The sequence below is a fragment of the Phoca vitulina genome, unplaced genomic scaffold (genome assembly GCF_004348235.1).
Source record: "Phoca vitulina isolate PV1807 unplaced genomic scaffold, GSC_HSeal_1.0 scaffold71, whole genome shotgun sequence".
Taxonomy (NCBI): domain Eukaryota; kingdom Metazoa; phylum Chordata; class Mammalia; order Carnivora; family Phocidae; genus Phoca; species Phoca vitulina.
Window position 1 is genome coordinate 7,092,590 of NW_022589774.1, and position 16,473 is coordinate 7,109,062.

Sequence of the window (16,473 nt, forward strand, 5' to 3'; positions counted from 1 at the left end):
AGACTCAGGAGGGACCTCATTTGTCTCAGGGCTGTGTGCTGACCTTCAAGTCTCCTGGAAGCTTCTTTCCTCACTGCCCAACCCATTCTTTCTCTTCTCCATATATGCACTCGTGCACGTGTATGTTCCTCAGGGCGCTGTGATTGCCAAGAAGGTGAACTGGGTTGGCTGCCAGGGGAGTGAGCCACATTTCCGGGGCTTCCCCTGTTCCCTGTGGATCCTCTTTCATTTCCTGACAGTGCAAGCAGCTCGACACAATTTCGACCACTCACAAGAGACAGGTGAGCCCGAGGCCTGTGTCCCCGCCCGGCCTGGCCCTGCCCTCCACAGGCTCCCCACCACAGGCCCAGATGTAGCAGATTCTGCATTTGCAGCGTGCACCCCACACACAAGCAGAATGGGGAGGACCTGGAGGAGCCACCCAGTCCTGTCCCCGGCCCCAGGTGGTGCCCCATGCAAGCTCAGGGGCATAAGGTTTCTTTCTAGCTTTCTTGGAGCCACAAGCTTGCCTTGTTTACAGAACTTTGTGAAAAGTTTGTGGTTCTATTTTTTATACTTCTATAAAGGAAAAAATTCTGTCTGTTTCAGTCTACGTGGCTGATAGTGTGCACTTTGAACAATTTTATTGTTTCCCACGGAAAAATCATTCTTTTTTTTTTCTTTTTTCTTTCTTTTTTTTTAGAGAGGGAGTGTGCAAGCTGGGGAGGGGGAGGAGCAGAGGAGAGGGAGAGAGACTCTTAAGCAGACGGAGCCCGATGTGGGGCTCGGTCTCACAACACTGAGATGGTGACCTGAATTGAAATCAAGAGTCGGACGCTCAACCAACTGAGCCACCCAGGCGCCCCTGAAAAATCATTTTCTAAGGGAAGCTGGGGAAACACATTGCCCCTCCTGCCCTGTTCCCCCCTCAAACTGTGCGGCTGCCCTCCACCACCCACTCTGCCCCCACCCTCGCCTCATGGCCAAAGGGCAGGCGTCCAGTTCAGTCCATGCTGACTGGGGGTTATATCAGGCCCCTGCTCAGCCTGGAGGATGCAACGGTGGGAAAGAAAGCAGGGCCAGACAGCTGGGCAGAGGCAGAGGGAGTTAGAGGAGCTGCGGGGTGCAGCCAGCCAGCCAGTCTGTCGGCCGGTTTTTATGGAACATCTTCGAAGGGTCGGGCCTGCTCTGGGAGCGGGTACGGTGGTGCATGAGACCAGAACCCCCTGCCTCAGGGGACAATATTCCAGGGGCGGGAGACAGTAAGCTTACCAGTAGATGTGATGACAAGTGCTCTGAAGAAGACACACTAGGTGGTGCGGAGGCGGGGGGTGGGGGGGGCTCGGGGAGGCCTCTCTGAGGAGGTGGCCCTGCGCCGACCCCTGACTGGTGAGACCGCCGGGGAGAGAGGTTTCCAGGCTGCACTGGCTTTGCTCGGGCCGCCCTAACAAAGTGCTACACACTGGGGCGCTTACCCAGCGGGAACTTCTTTCCTCGCGGTTCCTGAGGCTGGAGGCCCAAGACCAGAGTGTCAGGAGGGTCAGTGTCTGCTGAGACCTCTCCTTGGCTTGTAGATGACTGTTTTCTTCCTGTGTCTTCACGGGGTCTTCGCTGGGTGTGTGCCGTGTCCGGATCTCTTCTTCTATAGCTTGGAGCCCACCTTAGTGACCTCATTTGACCTTAATTACTTCTTTAGACTCTGTCCAGATACAGTCACATTCTGACATGCTCAACATAGTGTGGGGGGACGCGGTGCAGCCCGTCACACAGGCCAAGGCCTAGCAGGTGCCGAGAACGAGTCTGGTGTGTGTGCACCCCCGAAAGGAGGCCAGTGGCAGAGCCCAGGGTGGGGGGGCGGAAGGGGGGGTGCAGGCCTGGGGGTCTCAGCGGGGGAGGGGTTGGGATTTGTGAGTCAGCGCGATGAGACGCTCCTAGAGAGTCTCACAGGGGAGTGTCACCCACGATCGGGGCTTTAGAGAGACTGCTGCTGGGAGGAGGGCGGGCTGCCCCAGGCGTGGTGGAACGCTCCGGGAGAGGTGGTGGTGGCCTGACCAGAGCGGTAGGTGGCTTGTGGAAGAAGTGGCCAGACTGGGGAGTATTTTGAAGGTGGTGCTGAGAGGAGTCCGTGGATGAAGAGTACGCGCGGGGGCAGGACCCAGGGTGGACCCCAGAGCTGTTGGGCTGAGCATCTGGTTGACGGTGGTTCTGTGAGCTGAGAAATGGGAGGGTGTAGACAGTGGGGGACTCCGTGGTGTGTGCCTGCTGGCTGTGCGAATGGAGATGTGGACGGTGAGTCCAGGCCTCGGGGGCGAGGGCCAGGGTGCAGAGCGAAACCTTTGGGCCTTGTGGGCAGTAGCCTGTGGGTGATGTAGGTAAAGCGTCGAGACTGGGCAGCCAGAGGACGGCGCAGAGGCCTGCGCTCGGGGAGCCAGCGAAGGACATGGAGTAGCCGCTGCGATTTCAAGGGCCCGTGTTGGAAGAAGGAGGGTGTCGTCAGCCGAGCGGGGCCACGGTGCTGCGTGGGTGCTGACGGGCGAGCTCTCGGGCAGGCACTGTCGTGGTGGGGCAGTGTGAGAAGGACCTGGCTAGACGGGGTGAAGAGAGAGTAAGAGGCCGGGAAGGAGAGAGAACGGGGCAGTCCCTGGGGTCCCACAGGGGATGTCTTCATTGCAGTCGTCTTTACCAGTCAGAATGAGCCCCCATCAAGGGGGAAATCGATGACGTGCTAACAAAAGAACGTATGTACAGCGGTGAAATCCTGTGGAGGCCAGAAGGGGTGAGGTTCCAGAGCACAGGGCAGGAGTGGGGAGGCGAGTACAGCTGTGGGCTGGAGGCAGGAGAGGGCAGCAGTGAGGAGGCCCAGGAGGACAGAGGTGAGACCTGGCCTTCAGGGCTGCTCAGGTTGCCAGGAATGATGGCGTGGGGAGTGGTCGTGAGCAGGACGCAGAGCGGGGTGCAGAAATCCTAGTGGATGGAGGGGTGGGACCGTGAGTTCCGGGGTTGGGGTCTTGCAACAGGACAGTTGGGAAGCAACCCACAGCAGTGAGGGTCCTTCCACTACCCCCAGGCCTGACGTATGGGGAGTGTGGAAGACAAAAGGGTCTAAGGGGGGCATGTTTCAGGGAGCCCAGGGTCAGGGCAGGAAGGTGAGGGGAGTATTCAGAGGGGGGTGCCGATGCCAATCCAGGGGGCACCATGGGAGGGAGTGGGGGGCAAGGGGAGATGGAGACAAAGCGGGAGATGTGCAGAGCCAGATCCAGAGGGACCCCTGAGTCAGTGCCTGAGGGAACAGGAAGCCTAAGGTGGGTTGGGCACAGGAGGGGTGCAGAGGACGGGGTGGTGGGCCGTCTGGCCCCTGCCTGCTTCTGCAGACAGGTCTCAAAGAGCCTAAGTGTCCTGCCGACGAGTTTGGGCCTTATCCCGAGTGTCAGTCAGTGACAGGGACCGGGATGAGTGGCAGAGAAAGGAAACTGGGATTCAGGACTTTGGGAGGGGATGGGGTCGACTGTAAAGTGACCCCTGGAGGGTGGACAGGTATGCAAGGAGGCTGCGGGCCCCTCATCAGAAGGTGGGCCTGCGGCAGGGGCAGTGGTGGGCTGGCGGGCGCAGGCGGCCCCCGAGGCCCCCGTGGCCAGAACAGCGTCTCCTCTGCCCATAGCCAGGGCCCAGGAGGTCCTCCAGGCCATCCGAGGCTACGTGCGCTTCTTCTTCGGCTGCCGGGACTGTGCCAGCCACTTCGAGCAAATGGCCACGACCTCCATGCGCCGGGTGGAGAGTCTGAACAGCGCTGTGCTCTGGCTCTGGTCTAGCCACAACAAGGTCAACGCTCGCCTCGCTGGTAAGGAAGGGCCCCCTCCAAGACCGGAGTCACCACAGAGGGAGAGGGAGGTCGGGGGGGGTTGGGGACCTGGACCAGAGGTAGGAGACAGGACATTCATTGTCCCCGAGGTAGCACCCGGTGTTTCACAGTGCACAGAGCCCTTCCACATGCTCTGCCTGTCCTGCTGACGTAGGGCAGTGTCCTTAGACCCATTTTCCTGATGAGGAAGCTGAGGCTTTGACACTCTAGGACTGGGTCTTCCAAGGCCACTGCTCACTCTTTCCCCTGCACCAGGGCCCCTTCCTCGGAACTCTTGGGGCCCCTCTCCTGCCTCCCCTGTTCTGCCTTCTGCCTTTTGGCCCCTTCCTTACTCAAACCAACAGAGAGGAGAGAGCTGGGCTTTTCCATCCACTGGGAGGGGTCTAGCAATGAAATGTGCTGGAAGAGAAAGACCATGTCCTTCCTAGAAAAAATGGACTGATCCCCAAAGCGGGAGGCCTTGTCTTCTGAGGGTCCCCACTTCCAGTGTTTTCTGTCCCCGGGGCACAGGAGTCTGATGTGTCCAATAGGCAGAAGCATCAGACTCCACGGTGACCAGAAGCGGGTGGGTGGGGAGGGAGCCATCTGTGGTCGGGAGCCCGGGCTTATCTGTGGGGAGAGGGGAGAGCACGTGGCGACAGACCCCCCAGTGGTGGGAGGTTAAAGGAGCCGAATGGAGCAGGTGGTGGCTCAGGCGGCTGGGCTTTCTCTGTCTCCTGGGGCCTCCCGCTGGGCTTTGAAAGGAAGACACGTGCCTGAGTCTCCTCTCACCCCTTCCCTCCCTGCCACCCCGCCCCCACCACCACATGCTCCGTTTGACCCTCCAGCCTCATGACCTGGGCGGGCTTCCTGCTTCCCCGGGGACCCGGCCGCCGCTGGAGGCTCGATCTGGGGCTTCTCCTGGAGGGGCCCAAAGGAAGGCAGGACCCTGACCTTTGTGGTGGGGTCCTTCCAGATCAAACTAGGAACAGTGCTCACTTGGCAAGGCTGGTCACTACTGCTTCTCATGGGACTTTGGAATTTACTCGATGTCCCCTCCCCAAAATAACTATTCGGACTTTCACATCACTTGCCGCTGCTTCATTCTGGCCAGCACCTTTTTCTGCCCCTGTGAAATCCTTTAGGAGAGGTGCCTCCTCCAAGAGATCTGGGCTGATGGCTGTCCCCGGGCAACCCTGGGCCAGTGCTTCCTGACTCTCCCGAGTGCCCTCTTCCCCATCCAGGCCGCCAGGCGCCCCTACGCCCACCCCTCAGAGCCCACCCGAGCAGGAAATCCCACTGACCTCTGCCCCAGAGAGGTCTGCCGTGGCATACAGGAGAACACCTGTGGGATGACCACGTGCCACGAACTCTTGTTTTAAAACACATTTTCCCCAAAAAAAACAAAACCAAAAAAAAATAATAATAATAAAACACATTTTCCCTTTAATTACCAAAGTAAGGAAGGGGCAGCAGGGGGCTGTTGTCCACCCTGGCAGGCTGTGGCAGCTGCAGGGTGGGAGGCCTCCGTGGCCGGAGCGGCCCCAGCACCGCTGGTGGGCCCCGCGGGCCCTGTGCTTCTCTCCCACCCGTCACCTCCGAGGGCAGCGGGGAGCCCTTTCTGCAGATGAGGAGGCGAGCACTCTGAGTGAGGAATGGGGTCTGGGCTCCGAGGTGGGCCCCGGGGTCACCGCCAGCCCGTGTGTGCCCCCCTCCGCAGGCGCTGCCAGCGAGGACCCCCACTTCCCCAAGGTGCAGTGGCCGCCCCGCGACCTCTGTGCCTCCTGCCACAACGAGCTTCGGGGCACGCCTGTGTGGGATCTGGACAACACCCTCCGATTCCTCAGGACCCACTTCTCCCCAAGCAACGTCGTCCGGGACATGCCTTCCGCTCGGCCGGGCCTCCGGATGCTTGCCCAGAGGATGGCAGCCGGGAATTTTACTCTGGGCTCCGAGAAGGCGGGGATCGAGGTGGGCCCAGGGACCAAGTCCCCCGGAACCGCTGTTCCTGACGTTCCAGCTGAGAGGCTCAGGGCGAGTCACCCCCAGGATGTGCTCATTGGCCCCGGTATGACCCCAGCCGACACAGCAGAGCTTCAGAGGGACGAGGTGGAGCAGCCGAAAGGGCAGCCACACTTGAGCAAGCGGGACACGGGAGCCGTACTGCTGGCTGAGTTCCTGGCGGAGAAGAACCTCCCCAGAGGCCCTGCAGAGCTGAGGCGATTGGGTCGCAGCTCGAAGCAGCTGGCCAGCATCCCTGACGGGGGGCCGGAGGCTGCGCCCGTGCGGGGCCAGGACCAGTGGCTGCAGGTGCTGGAAGGGCACTTCTCCCACCTGGATATCAGCCTCTGTGTGGGGCTCTACTCCCTGTCTTTCATGGGCCTCCTGGCCGTCTACACCTACTTCCGGGCCAGGATGAGGGCGCTGAAGGGCCATGCAGGCCACCCCACAGCCTGAACCGTTCGACTTGGGAGGGGGGCAGGGACGGGAGCTGCCACTCGTGGTGCTCTCCCAGCCCCCTGCCCCTCGCCCCTCTCCCCGTGTTCCTTGTCCCGGGAAATCCAGGGAAACCAGTTGCTCCAGTGAACCTCCTTGGGCCCTCTGGGAAGGAATGTTCATAGACACGAGAGCATGCGTAGGGTTTGTGTTCATCTGACAGCACAGCGGAGGGCAGCCTTGGGCAGAGGGGTTGGGAGGCTCAGTCCCTGGCCTCCCAGCACCAGATTCCTCTCTCTTACCTTATTTGAAGTCCCGCCTGTTCTCGCTGAAGCTTCCGTGTCTCCATCTGGTCTTGGCCCTAAACTGGGGCAAGCAAGGCCATAGATCCCCAGGTTCCCCACCCAGAGGAGGGTTCCCAGGCCTAGTGGGCTAGAGCAGAACTCTTCACTATATTCCAGGGCTCCGTCCATCCTCCTCCCTTCGGGATGCAAAGAGGCCTTTGTGCCAGAGAAGGAAGGCCCTCTGTGGCCTGGACATCCTCCAGCCCCTCGTATCTTCAGGGCGGGGTGTGCTTTTGGGTGTGTGGGGGGTTGGTCTGGAAGCTTCTGAAAGTCCTGCTGGTCTCCCAGGTGAGGCTTGGGGTCAGGGTTGGAGGGAGGAGAGCTTCTGGCTCCTTCCCCAGACCTCTGCTACTGGAGCTGGTGTGGACTTGGGCGGGTGATGGCCACGGGGCTGGGTGGTGAGCGGCTGGCTAGGCGGGACCTGAGGGGGGCTAGTATGGGATTTAGGGAGGGGTACTGGTGTCTTTAGTGCCTTGGCTCTGGGCCTAGCTGTGAGGGAAGAGGGGAGCCTCAGGGAAAAGATGGTTGCTTCAAATGTGCTTTGGCTCCTCCCTAGTGGACTCTACCCCTTTTGGAGCTGGGTCTTTTGTCTTTTGATTTTGGTCTCTAAAACAGATGCTAATCTTTGAATGTGGAGGGTCCTGGAGTGAGGGGCGTATCCTCTCTTGAGGGTCCACCTCCCATCGTGTAGAGGTTAAAAGGGTCAGAGGGGAGGGTGGCTCTGTACACACGCTTGATTCCCACTCTACCCCACTGCCTGGGAGGGTTGTGGAATAAATTATTTTTGTTAAAGCAAGCCCTGGTGTGTTCTTTAACCTGCTGTTTGGGGACCTCGTGTCCAGAATGCACAGAATCCAGCCTCCGTAGGCATCCAGCCTGATGTGATTGCCCTTGGCTCACGTAGCTCCTGCCCTGCAGGGGACAAGGTGCCCTGGCACCGCCCCTTTCTCCTGGATGGGGTCCTCCTCCGCTGCCCCTTCCATCTCCACGGGCGCCGGGGCACAGAGCTTGGTGGAGGTCTCATGCCGCCGCCTGCTGTTCCCCCAGCCTCCCCTGGAGCCCTTCCTCTGTGCTTCCAGTTCTGCTCCTGGAACCTTCCTCTGCACCTGCGCAGCCCTCCACGGCTGCGCCTTCTCCATCGCCCGCGTGCTCTCAAGGAAGGAGAGGCTTTGTGAGAGCAGGACTGCACCAGCTCTTCAGCAGGGAGGAGTCAGCCGGATCGGAGAGCCTGCCCCTAATCCGGCCTGCCGGGTTTGCAAGGCTCGGAGCAGCTGGTAATGAACCTCATTAAGGGGGGGCAGGAGCCCCAATCCGATTTGGGGTTTTCTCTTTGACATCTTCACTCTGCTCAGATGGCCTTGGCACTGGGTGGAGCAGGGGGGATGCCAAGCAGGCTCCCTCTGCGAGGGCAGCTGGCATGGGGAGCACAGGCAGGGGTCAGAAGCCCCCTGATCCCTGCTTCTGTCAGCCCTGTGTTACCTCTTTAGCCGGATAGAGTCCAGCCTGGAGCCTCTCTGCAGGCCTGTCGTCTGCCTGCAGGTTCCCTCTCTGCGTCCCTCCTCCATCTGTCCCCTCTGCTCTCCTAAGCCGGCTCTGCCCCTCTCCCCCTGCCCCACTGGGGCCTGGCTGGGAGGCTGACAGGCCAGCACCCAGGGCAGGGTGACCCTGGCCTGCAAGAAGGAGAAAGAGATCCCAGGGCCAGTGCACACTGGGCCAAGACCACCTGGGACCTGACACAATGTCAAGGGCAGAGAGCCCTTCTAGCGCCAGTGAGTCAGGCCCCAGGAGGGCCCCGGCAGTGGGTGTGGGCCTCCTTCTCACAGCCAAGCCTTTCTTGGGCTGTCCCAGCCGCTCTGATTGATAAACAAGGGTGGGCCCCCTCCTTAGCGGGGCTGCTGCCTTTCACCTTGATTTCCCCAGGGCGCGCTCAGCGGCATCGGCCTCGGTAAACTGGCTTGCCCACCAGCCCGTCCCCTCCCTGCAACCCATCTGCCAGGCTGGGAGCCCAGGCTTCTGCAACTTGAACTCTGCTTGCCGTTCTAGATGGTTCTCTGCATCCTGGGAGAGCCCCCCACGCAGGAGAGGGTCCTCAGAGGAGTCCTGCAAAGCAAAGGCTAGTTGTTCTGGGACCGAACAGAGAAATTCCCCGCTCCCTGGGATGCTACCTACTGAGCGTTAAAGAATGGTTTCTTAAGAGATGGAGGCAGCTGAGCTGCCTTTTGAAAAATGAGTGGGTGTTAGCAAGGAAAATGAGGAAGAAAAAGGCATCACAGGCCGAGGGGAAAGCACATGCCAAGTCCAAGAAAGAAAAATAGTGAATACAAGAAATTCTCAGTAAAAAAATGTAGAAAAAATCTTTTGTTAAAAAAAAATTTAAGGGGTGCCTGGGTGGCTCAGTCAGTTAAGCATCTGCCTTCAGCTCAGGTCATGATCTCAGCGTCCTGGGATCAAGTCCCACATCGGGCTCCCTGCTCAGTGGAGAGCCTGCTTCTCCTCCCTCTGCTTCTATGCCCACTTGTGTTCTCTCTCTCACTCTCTCTATCTCAGGTAAATAAATAAAATCTTAAAAAAAAAAATTTAAGGGGCGCCTGGGTGGCTCAGTCGGTTGAGCGTCCGACTCTTAATTTCGGCTCAGGTCATGATCTCAGGGTCTTGAGATCCACGGGGGTGTCTCCTTGAGGATTCTCTCTTCCTGTCCCTCTGCCCCTCTCCCCTGCTCTCTCTCTCTCTCAAAATGAATAAATCTTTAAAAAAATTTAAGGATTTTTTCGGTGCTGCACTGGACTAAAGCCGGGGATACACAGAAGATGAGGTTCCCGCTGTTGTGGAGTTTCCAAGCTAGAGGAAGAGACAGAGGAGAGGAAAATGTGCTAAATGCTCCTTAAGGAGGGACCAGCAGGAGGGATTGGGGGAGGCTTCCCTGAGACCTGAAGGATGAGAAGCCAGGAAGTGGGAGGGGAGTGGGGGGACCACAAGCCCAAGGGGCTGCTTTGTTCAGAAGCCACTGCCAGGCTGGTGAGGTCCCAGGGGGTGGGCCCCCCCCAGCCTGGTAGCCTTGGCATGGGGTAGGGGTGGGGGGCCGGTGCAGCACATCATTCCCTGGGTGTGGGGGTGAGGAATAGGCTCTAGGGGACCCACACAGTCTTGGCCCTGGAGAAAGTCACCAGCAGTGGAAGGAGGAGGAGGAGATCTGGTTCATTCCCCTGGCTTGGCTGCTAACCAGCTGCATCTGACAGTGGGTGAACCATTCCCCTCCTGGGTCTCAGCCTCCTCACATCTAAGGTGAAGGCCTCAGATGAAGCTTCATGGTCCCTAAGGGGCCTTTACATCTCTGAGAGTGATTTCAGCTAATTCCTTGTCAGCTCAGTGCGGGGCTTGTCCCTTCAGAACCTTCCAGAAAGGACTCCTGGCCAAAGGAAATCGTAGCTTATATGATTTGTGTCCTTCTGGAAGCCCAGGACAACTATGAGAAGGGAACGCTCACTCATACCAGCCTGCAGCCTGCACCCCACAGGTGTCCTCTGCCCCTGCACTGCCTGAGTCCCTCCAGGACCGCCTCCCTGGGCCAGCTCCAGGGCAAGCCCAAGGACCCCTCCCTAATGTCCCTCTTCTTCCCCTTTGCCTCATTTCAGGGCCAACCTCCTATGAGGGCAAAGGCTGCTTCTTAGGCAGGTTGATAAGATTTCCCCATTCACATATACACAGCTTTAAGAACGAAACCAAACTCCAAGGAGAACAATTTAATTTTCACCCCTGATCCCCTGTGGCTGGCTTGCCCCTTCCTCAGGCCTGCCTCTGCATCCCCCACAACAGCGAAGAGCCCTGGCTTCTCCTGGCTTTTCCAACCTCGCCCTGACTGTCCCTCACACTTGCTTTCTCCCTTCCTCTGCTGCCCTGGGGGCTCCTTCACACCCAAGAGGAAAAACAACTGCCCTTCTCATTCCTCTCTCTCCTGCACTGGGTCTTAGCCCTCCTGCCTGGGCCCCGGCAGTGCAATCTCCTTGATAGTGAGTGGCCCCATGCCCTCGGGATCCCAACTTCTGGAGCGACTCTGCTCACCACACTCAGGGCCCCCCTCAAAGCTTTGGTCTCTGCTCTGGAAGAGAGCACCCCTAGTGAGCGCCTCCAGGAGGGTGGCTGGAGCCCAGGGGTTGGTGGCCCCATCTCTCTGCTCCCCCTCCCTGGCCCCTTCTCTCTAGGCTTCACCTCTGCCCAGGGAATGTGTGGGCTGGGCTTGGGTCACAGGCAGGAAGGAAAGAATCTAGAAGTCATAAGGCAAAAGTGGGGGACCTCTGCCAACATGAGGCAATGATGTTAGGGGGTGCTCCACGGGGGCATTGACCTTGGGGGAGTCAAGGAAGACTCCAGGAGCATCTGTTTAGATTTTAGGGTGAGATCCATTTGGCTGGGCTCGCAAGTTTCCAGGTACCTCTTTGGCAAGACTTGCTCATCTCTATACTGAGAGCAAAAGGCCTTTCCCTGGGGCTGCCGGGCTCATCCAGAGGAAAATGGGCCTCCGTGCTGCCTGCTAAACCCCTCTCCTCCACCACCGAGAGGGCATGACTTGCCTCTCCCCACTGTGTGTCTGGAAGCCTCTCTACCCCAGAAGTGCAGGGTATGGTTGGGACCAAGGACCTCGTCTAGCGGGGCGCCTGGGTGGCTCAGTCCTTAAGCGTCTGCCTTCTGCTCAGGTCATGATCCCAGGGTCCTGGGATCGAGCCCCGCATCGGGCTCCCTGCTCAGCGGGAGGCCTGCTTCTCCCTCTCCCACTCCCCCTGCTTGTGTTCCCTCTCTCACTGTGTCTCTGTCAGATAAATAAAATCTTTAAAAAAAAAAAGAAGAAGAACCTTGTCTAGCTTGAACCTGCTCTGCAGTGTCCCCGCTGAGTCCTCAAACATCAAAGCTTCTGAGGGTCACAGAGTTCTGCCTTGAAGAGAGAAGGGCTGTTTAGCAAATGATGTGGAGAATATTGATTATTTGAGGAAAATTCAGCTAAGAGCCCACCTTCGCACCATACGCAGTGATGTAAAAAGAACAAGGCATAGGAAAATATCGTCAAATACTTCACTGTTTTTGTAAGCATAAAAGCCATGGAAAATATAACTGAAGTGAGTGTTTGCTCCACCAATTTTAAAAAATAAGTTAAAAGTGAAATCAAGCTACATGTTAAAAAAACTGGGAAAATATGTGCCTTAAATATGACAAAGGGATGTGGCTATTATGAAACGTGCAATTGTAAGAATGAGATCAGTTTGCGTGTATTGACATAGATGCCCAAGAAGGATACATTTCTGTAAACATAAATATTACTACATTTATTTATTATTTAAAAGTGCATGTAGAGGGGGCACCAGCTGGCTCACTCAGAAGAGCGTGCGACTCTTGATCTTGGGGTTATAAGTTTGAGCCCCACGTTGGGCGTAGAAATTACTTAAAAATAAAATATTGGGTGCTTGGGTGGCTCAGTCGGTTATGCATCTGACTCTTGATTTCAGCTCAGGTCATGATCTCAGGGTCGTGGGATCGAGCCCCGCATCAGGCACCATGCTGGGCATGGAGCCTGCTCAAGATTCTCTGTCTCCCTCCGCCCCTCCCCCACCACCACTCGGGCTCTCTCTCTAAAATAAATAAATAAATCTTTAAAAAGATTAAAATAAAATCTTAAAAAACCAAGAATGTATGTAGTTATAGTTATATATAGATATATAAATGTTGATGTTTGTCTACAAAAAGTCTGGAAGACTATACACCAAACTCTGACCAGTGGTTATATCTACAAAGTGAGGTTAGGGTGGCCTGGAATCAGGGTTGGGACTAGAGTGAGGCAAGGAAGTTACCAGGGGCACAAAATTTAAGGAGACCCTTATCCTCAGGGTTGGCACCTGAGAGTGAGCGCCGCCTTAACTTGGGGACCCTGGGTGTCTCCATAGCCTCACCCTAGTCCTGGCTCTGACCTAAATACTTAAATACCTTTTTGAATTTTTGCAATAAATACATTTCTTTTGAAAATGTATTTTCAAATGTATTGAAAAGAAAGAATAACAAGGAAAATATATAGGATTAAAGGATTTTAAAGTTCTTTTTTTTTTTTAAAGATTTTATTTATTTATTTGACAGCGAGAGAGAGCACAAGCAGGGCGAGCAGCAGAGGGAGAGGGATGCAGAGGGAGAGGGAGAAGCAGGCTCCCTCTGACTGAGCAGGGAGCCCGACGTGGGGCTCCATCCCAGGACCCCGGGATCATGACCTGAGCCAAAGGCAGATGCTTTACCAACTGAGCCACCCAGGTGCCCCTACTTGGTTCTTTTTAAAAAGGTTTTGTGTCACTCGTTGTTTTCAATAGGTTATACGCGATTAAGTGTTCTAAAAATTCAGAAGGACCTAGAGTGCCAGGTGTCTGTCCCCGGCCTGCCTGCCAGGCTCTCAGGTCCCTCCCTGGAAGCCGACGGTGCCCCTGGCTTCTCGTGCGACCTTTCAGACCTGTTCTCTGCAGACCCAGGGAGAGACACACACTACGCATACCACCAGCGCCCTGTGTGTCACTTCACGCTACATCTCCAAGACCCTCCCGCGTCACAGACACGGACGGCCAACCCATGCGGGGTCCTGTCTCTGGGGGGCACCCTGCTCTAGCCCCTTCCCGGTCTCCCTTCCAAGCTCCAGTTGCGGCTTCCGGTGCCGCTGACTGCCTTCCCTGGGCACCTCTCTCCAAGTCCCCCCAGGCTGCTGACTGCCTTCCCTGGGCACCTCTCTCCAAGTCCCCCCAGGGCTGCAGCCCAACGTTGACCGAGGCTTCCTCTGCAAGCCGGCTCCCTCTCTTGGCAGCCAGAGGAGTTCCCTTCACTCCTCCAGGCCTGGAAGCCTCCTCCCGCCAGTCCTGTGAGGGATGCTCTCCTCTTTCCTGTGGCCGGCCCCCCTCTGATCCACAGGGAGAGAGCCCACGCTGCTTGGGTTAGCAGCACGCCTCCCCCCAGTGGCCCCAGGAGGCCTCTCCTTGCTTATCTTCCTCAGAATCACAGCCCCTGGGGAATTGGCTACCTCTGCCACTGCGGGACGCTCAGCTTTCCCCCACTCTGGGGTTTTTTTTCAGCAGCAAAGTAGGGTCAGGGACATCTAGGCACTGGGGACACAGGGAGGAGTAAAAGGAGGATCTCTGATGACATTTTGTGACGAGATGGGAGGAAGAGACAGACTCCAATCAGGTAAAGAAATAAAGGAACAAGGATCTCACAGAGTGATCGTGCTATGGAGAAAAGAAACAGGACTTTCTTCTTTAGGACATAAAGATCTCACTACACTGAGAGACAGTCTGTGGTTATGGATGGGCAGGTCAACATTGTAAGAGAGAAAAGTTCTCTTCAAATTAACCTGAAATTCAGTGTAACACCAATCAAAAGTCCAGATGGATTTTTTTTTTTTTTTGGTAGAACTCATGACCTGAGCCAAAACTGGCAACCTTATTCTAAAATGTATATAGGTAATTAAAGGTCCATGGATTACTAAGTCAGTCTGAGGGGGGAAAGGGAGTAGAGTAGGGGACTTGCCCTTTGAGAACTTTTTTTAAGTGTGATTTTTACCATAGGAACCAATGGCTCATAATAAAAAGTTCAAAGGAGGACCCATGACTATGGGGACCCGTGAGCTAGGACTAGGAGAGCAGTAGACATCGATCGGCCAGAGGTGGTGGGAAACTGGCTCACTATATGGAGGAAAAGGAAACGGGACCTCTGCTTTGCACCGAAGATGAGCCCAAATGGATTTAAAACCTAAACGTGAAAGATTAAAAGTTACAAAGCTAATAAAAGAGCATGTGGGAGCATATCACTGCAACACAGGGAGGGAAAAGCACTCTTAAGAACCAAAGAGCACCACCCACAAGGTGAAGAGGAGACAGATTTCGTAGACCACATGAACAGTTTCTGTTTGATGAAGGACACCACAGGCGAGTGAGCACAGGGTTGACAGGCTGGGAGGAGGTATTTGCAGTGTCTAAACCCCCCCTCGGGCCCGAGGACACCCCCTGAACCCGTAGGGGAGGCCTGGCGGGAGAGTCTCAGCACTGGGATCAGGGAGGGGGGCACTGAGGAGGAGACCTCGATGGCAGGACAATGACTGTCCCAGCCCTCTCCCAGCCGAGTGCGAGGGGCTCCCCGAGACCAGTTTCATTCACGGCCAGTCCCGGGCCAGACCATGAGCCCCAGCCCTGAAATGTGTGTGGTAAAATGGACAAATTACCCTGACGAGTTCCAATTTTCACTCTGCAGGAGCAATTCCCTGCAGGCCTGTTCCAGAGTGGCAAGTGTGAAATGCAGCCTTCACGGTGGATTACCAGCCTGAAGGAAGCTGGGGGGCGGGGGGGCGGAACGTGGGGCTAACTCTGCTTCTCCATGGGAGAATTCCTTTCTGTGTTCAGCCGGTGGCCTGAGCAACACTTCCTGTCACCACTGTCCCGTTTCTGTAACTGCACAGACCGAAGCAAAGTTGTGCGTGTGTTTTGGGGGTGGAGGGGACTTGCAACCTCAGGCCACAGTGGCAGACGCTTCAGATTGTGGAACCAAGAGTCTCCCACGGAAGTGCTGCTCCCGACACTTTGTCCCCTCAGTCACAGACCCAGCCCAGAGTCAAGGGGAGGGGGCTCCACAAGGTTGCAAATACCAGAGATGTAGTTCATTTGGGGTCACCAGTGTGACACACTACCACGTGGCCTTTTCTGACTGGTATAAACACCAAAGGTCTGCTTCGGGCATGAGCATGTGGCGTGGTGTGCATAGTCCTCAAGGGTGGGGTCCCCCGAATTGTAAGAGCGATTCATTTTTGTGTTTTCAGGAAAGAGTCAACAATCTAAAACCCAGTGACACGTCAGTGGGCCCCTTTGAAAAAGCCAAGATCTAATTGTGGAGATCACCTCTTACTCCTATCATTGCAGGTTAAGGAAATGGTGGAAAAGCAAGTAACTCCAGATGCTAAAGTCATTTTGAAAGTATTTGCAACAATGTAAGTGCTAACTATAAAGCATCTGTAATAGGCACGCACACACCAGCAAGATCACACTTTCAACCGAATTTATTCAAAGGTAGACTTTGGGGGAATGGTGATAGTCCTGTGCAGAACTGCCTGGAAATGGCCTGGACTGCCTCTGAAAAGAGAGGGCCGCGGATGCCTGCCCTGCAGGGGTGCACAGACAGGGGCTGAGGCAGGGGTGCGCAGACAGGGGCTGGGGCAGGGGCTGGGCTACAAGTCCTCTCAGTCGCTTCCAGTCTGAGGACCTGGTTCTGTGCTGCTGGGGGCACCTGGGACTGGGTGCTGGAGGTGAGGAGGGGCGAGCACTTGGAGAGGAGGAGAGGAGCAGCTTGCATCCTGGGCCTGGGGAAGCCATCTGAGGGTTCGCAGGCGGGAGCCCCCAGCCTCCCTGCAGCGACAGGGACTGAAGTAGGAGGCTGGTGTGGCTTTTCCTGCACCTCCATGACCGGGTCACCATCCCAGGCTTTCCCCTCCTTCTTAAACTCATCACAGGGACCCTGGACCCATGTAATAAAGTCTGCAGAGAGCCGAGGGAGAGCAGGAAGTCCATAAAAAGCCAGGGCCCATTAGGGGCGAGAGGTAAGCGGGGCCCTGACAGCTGTAACCGTGAGGATCCAGCCGGCGACCACACCGATAACGGGTCCGACAGCCTAACCAGGCCTGACAGGGCCACCAGCGGAGCTCGGTGCTCGGGGCACAGCTGCTCGGATCCTCACCACCGCCCCAGGGAGGATGTGCTCAGGCTTCTCCCGTTCCTGGGCTGTAGCAGTGGATGACTTAGGAACTCCCTCTCTCCCTCACCCGTTCACGTAACAAGTATTTACGAAGACGCTGTAATAGGCTGGGCCCTGGAAGCG

The 16,473-nt window shown here is 56.6% G+C and overlaps 1 protein-coding gene across 1 annotated transcript in view; it reads left to right on the forward strand.

Moving 5' to 3' along the window:
• The window catches only part of QSOX1 (quiescin sulfhydryl oxidase 1), a 32,806-nt gene extending 25,419 nt beyond the window's left edge, over positions 1–7,387 (forward strand). Inside the window, exons 10-12 of the mRNA XM_032393175.1 lie at positions 134–281; positions 3,638–3,817; positions 5,538–7,387. Of these exons, the coding sequence (XP_032249066.1) occupies positions 134–281; positions 3,638–3,817; positions 5,538–6,274 (1,065 nt within the window). The 3' untranslated portion in view covers positions 6,275–7,387. The remainder of the gene's footprint in view (positions 1–133; positions 282–3,637; positions 3,818–5,537) is intronic.
• The last annotated feature ends 9,086 nt before the right edge of the window (positions 7,388–16,473 follow it).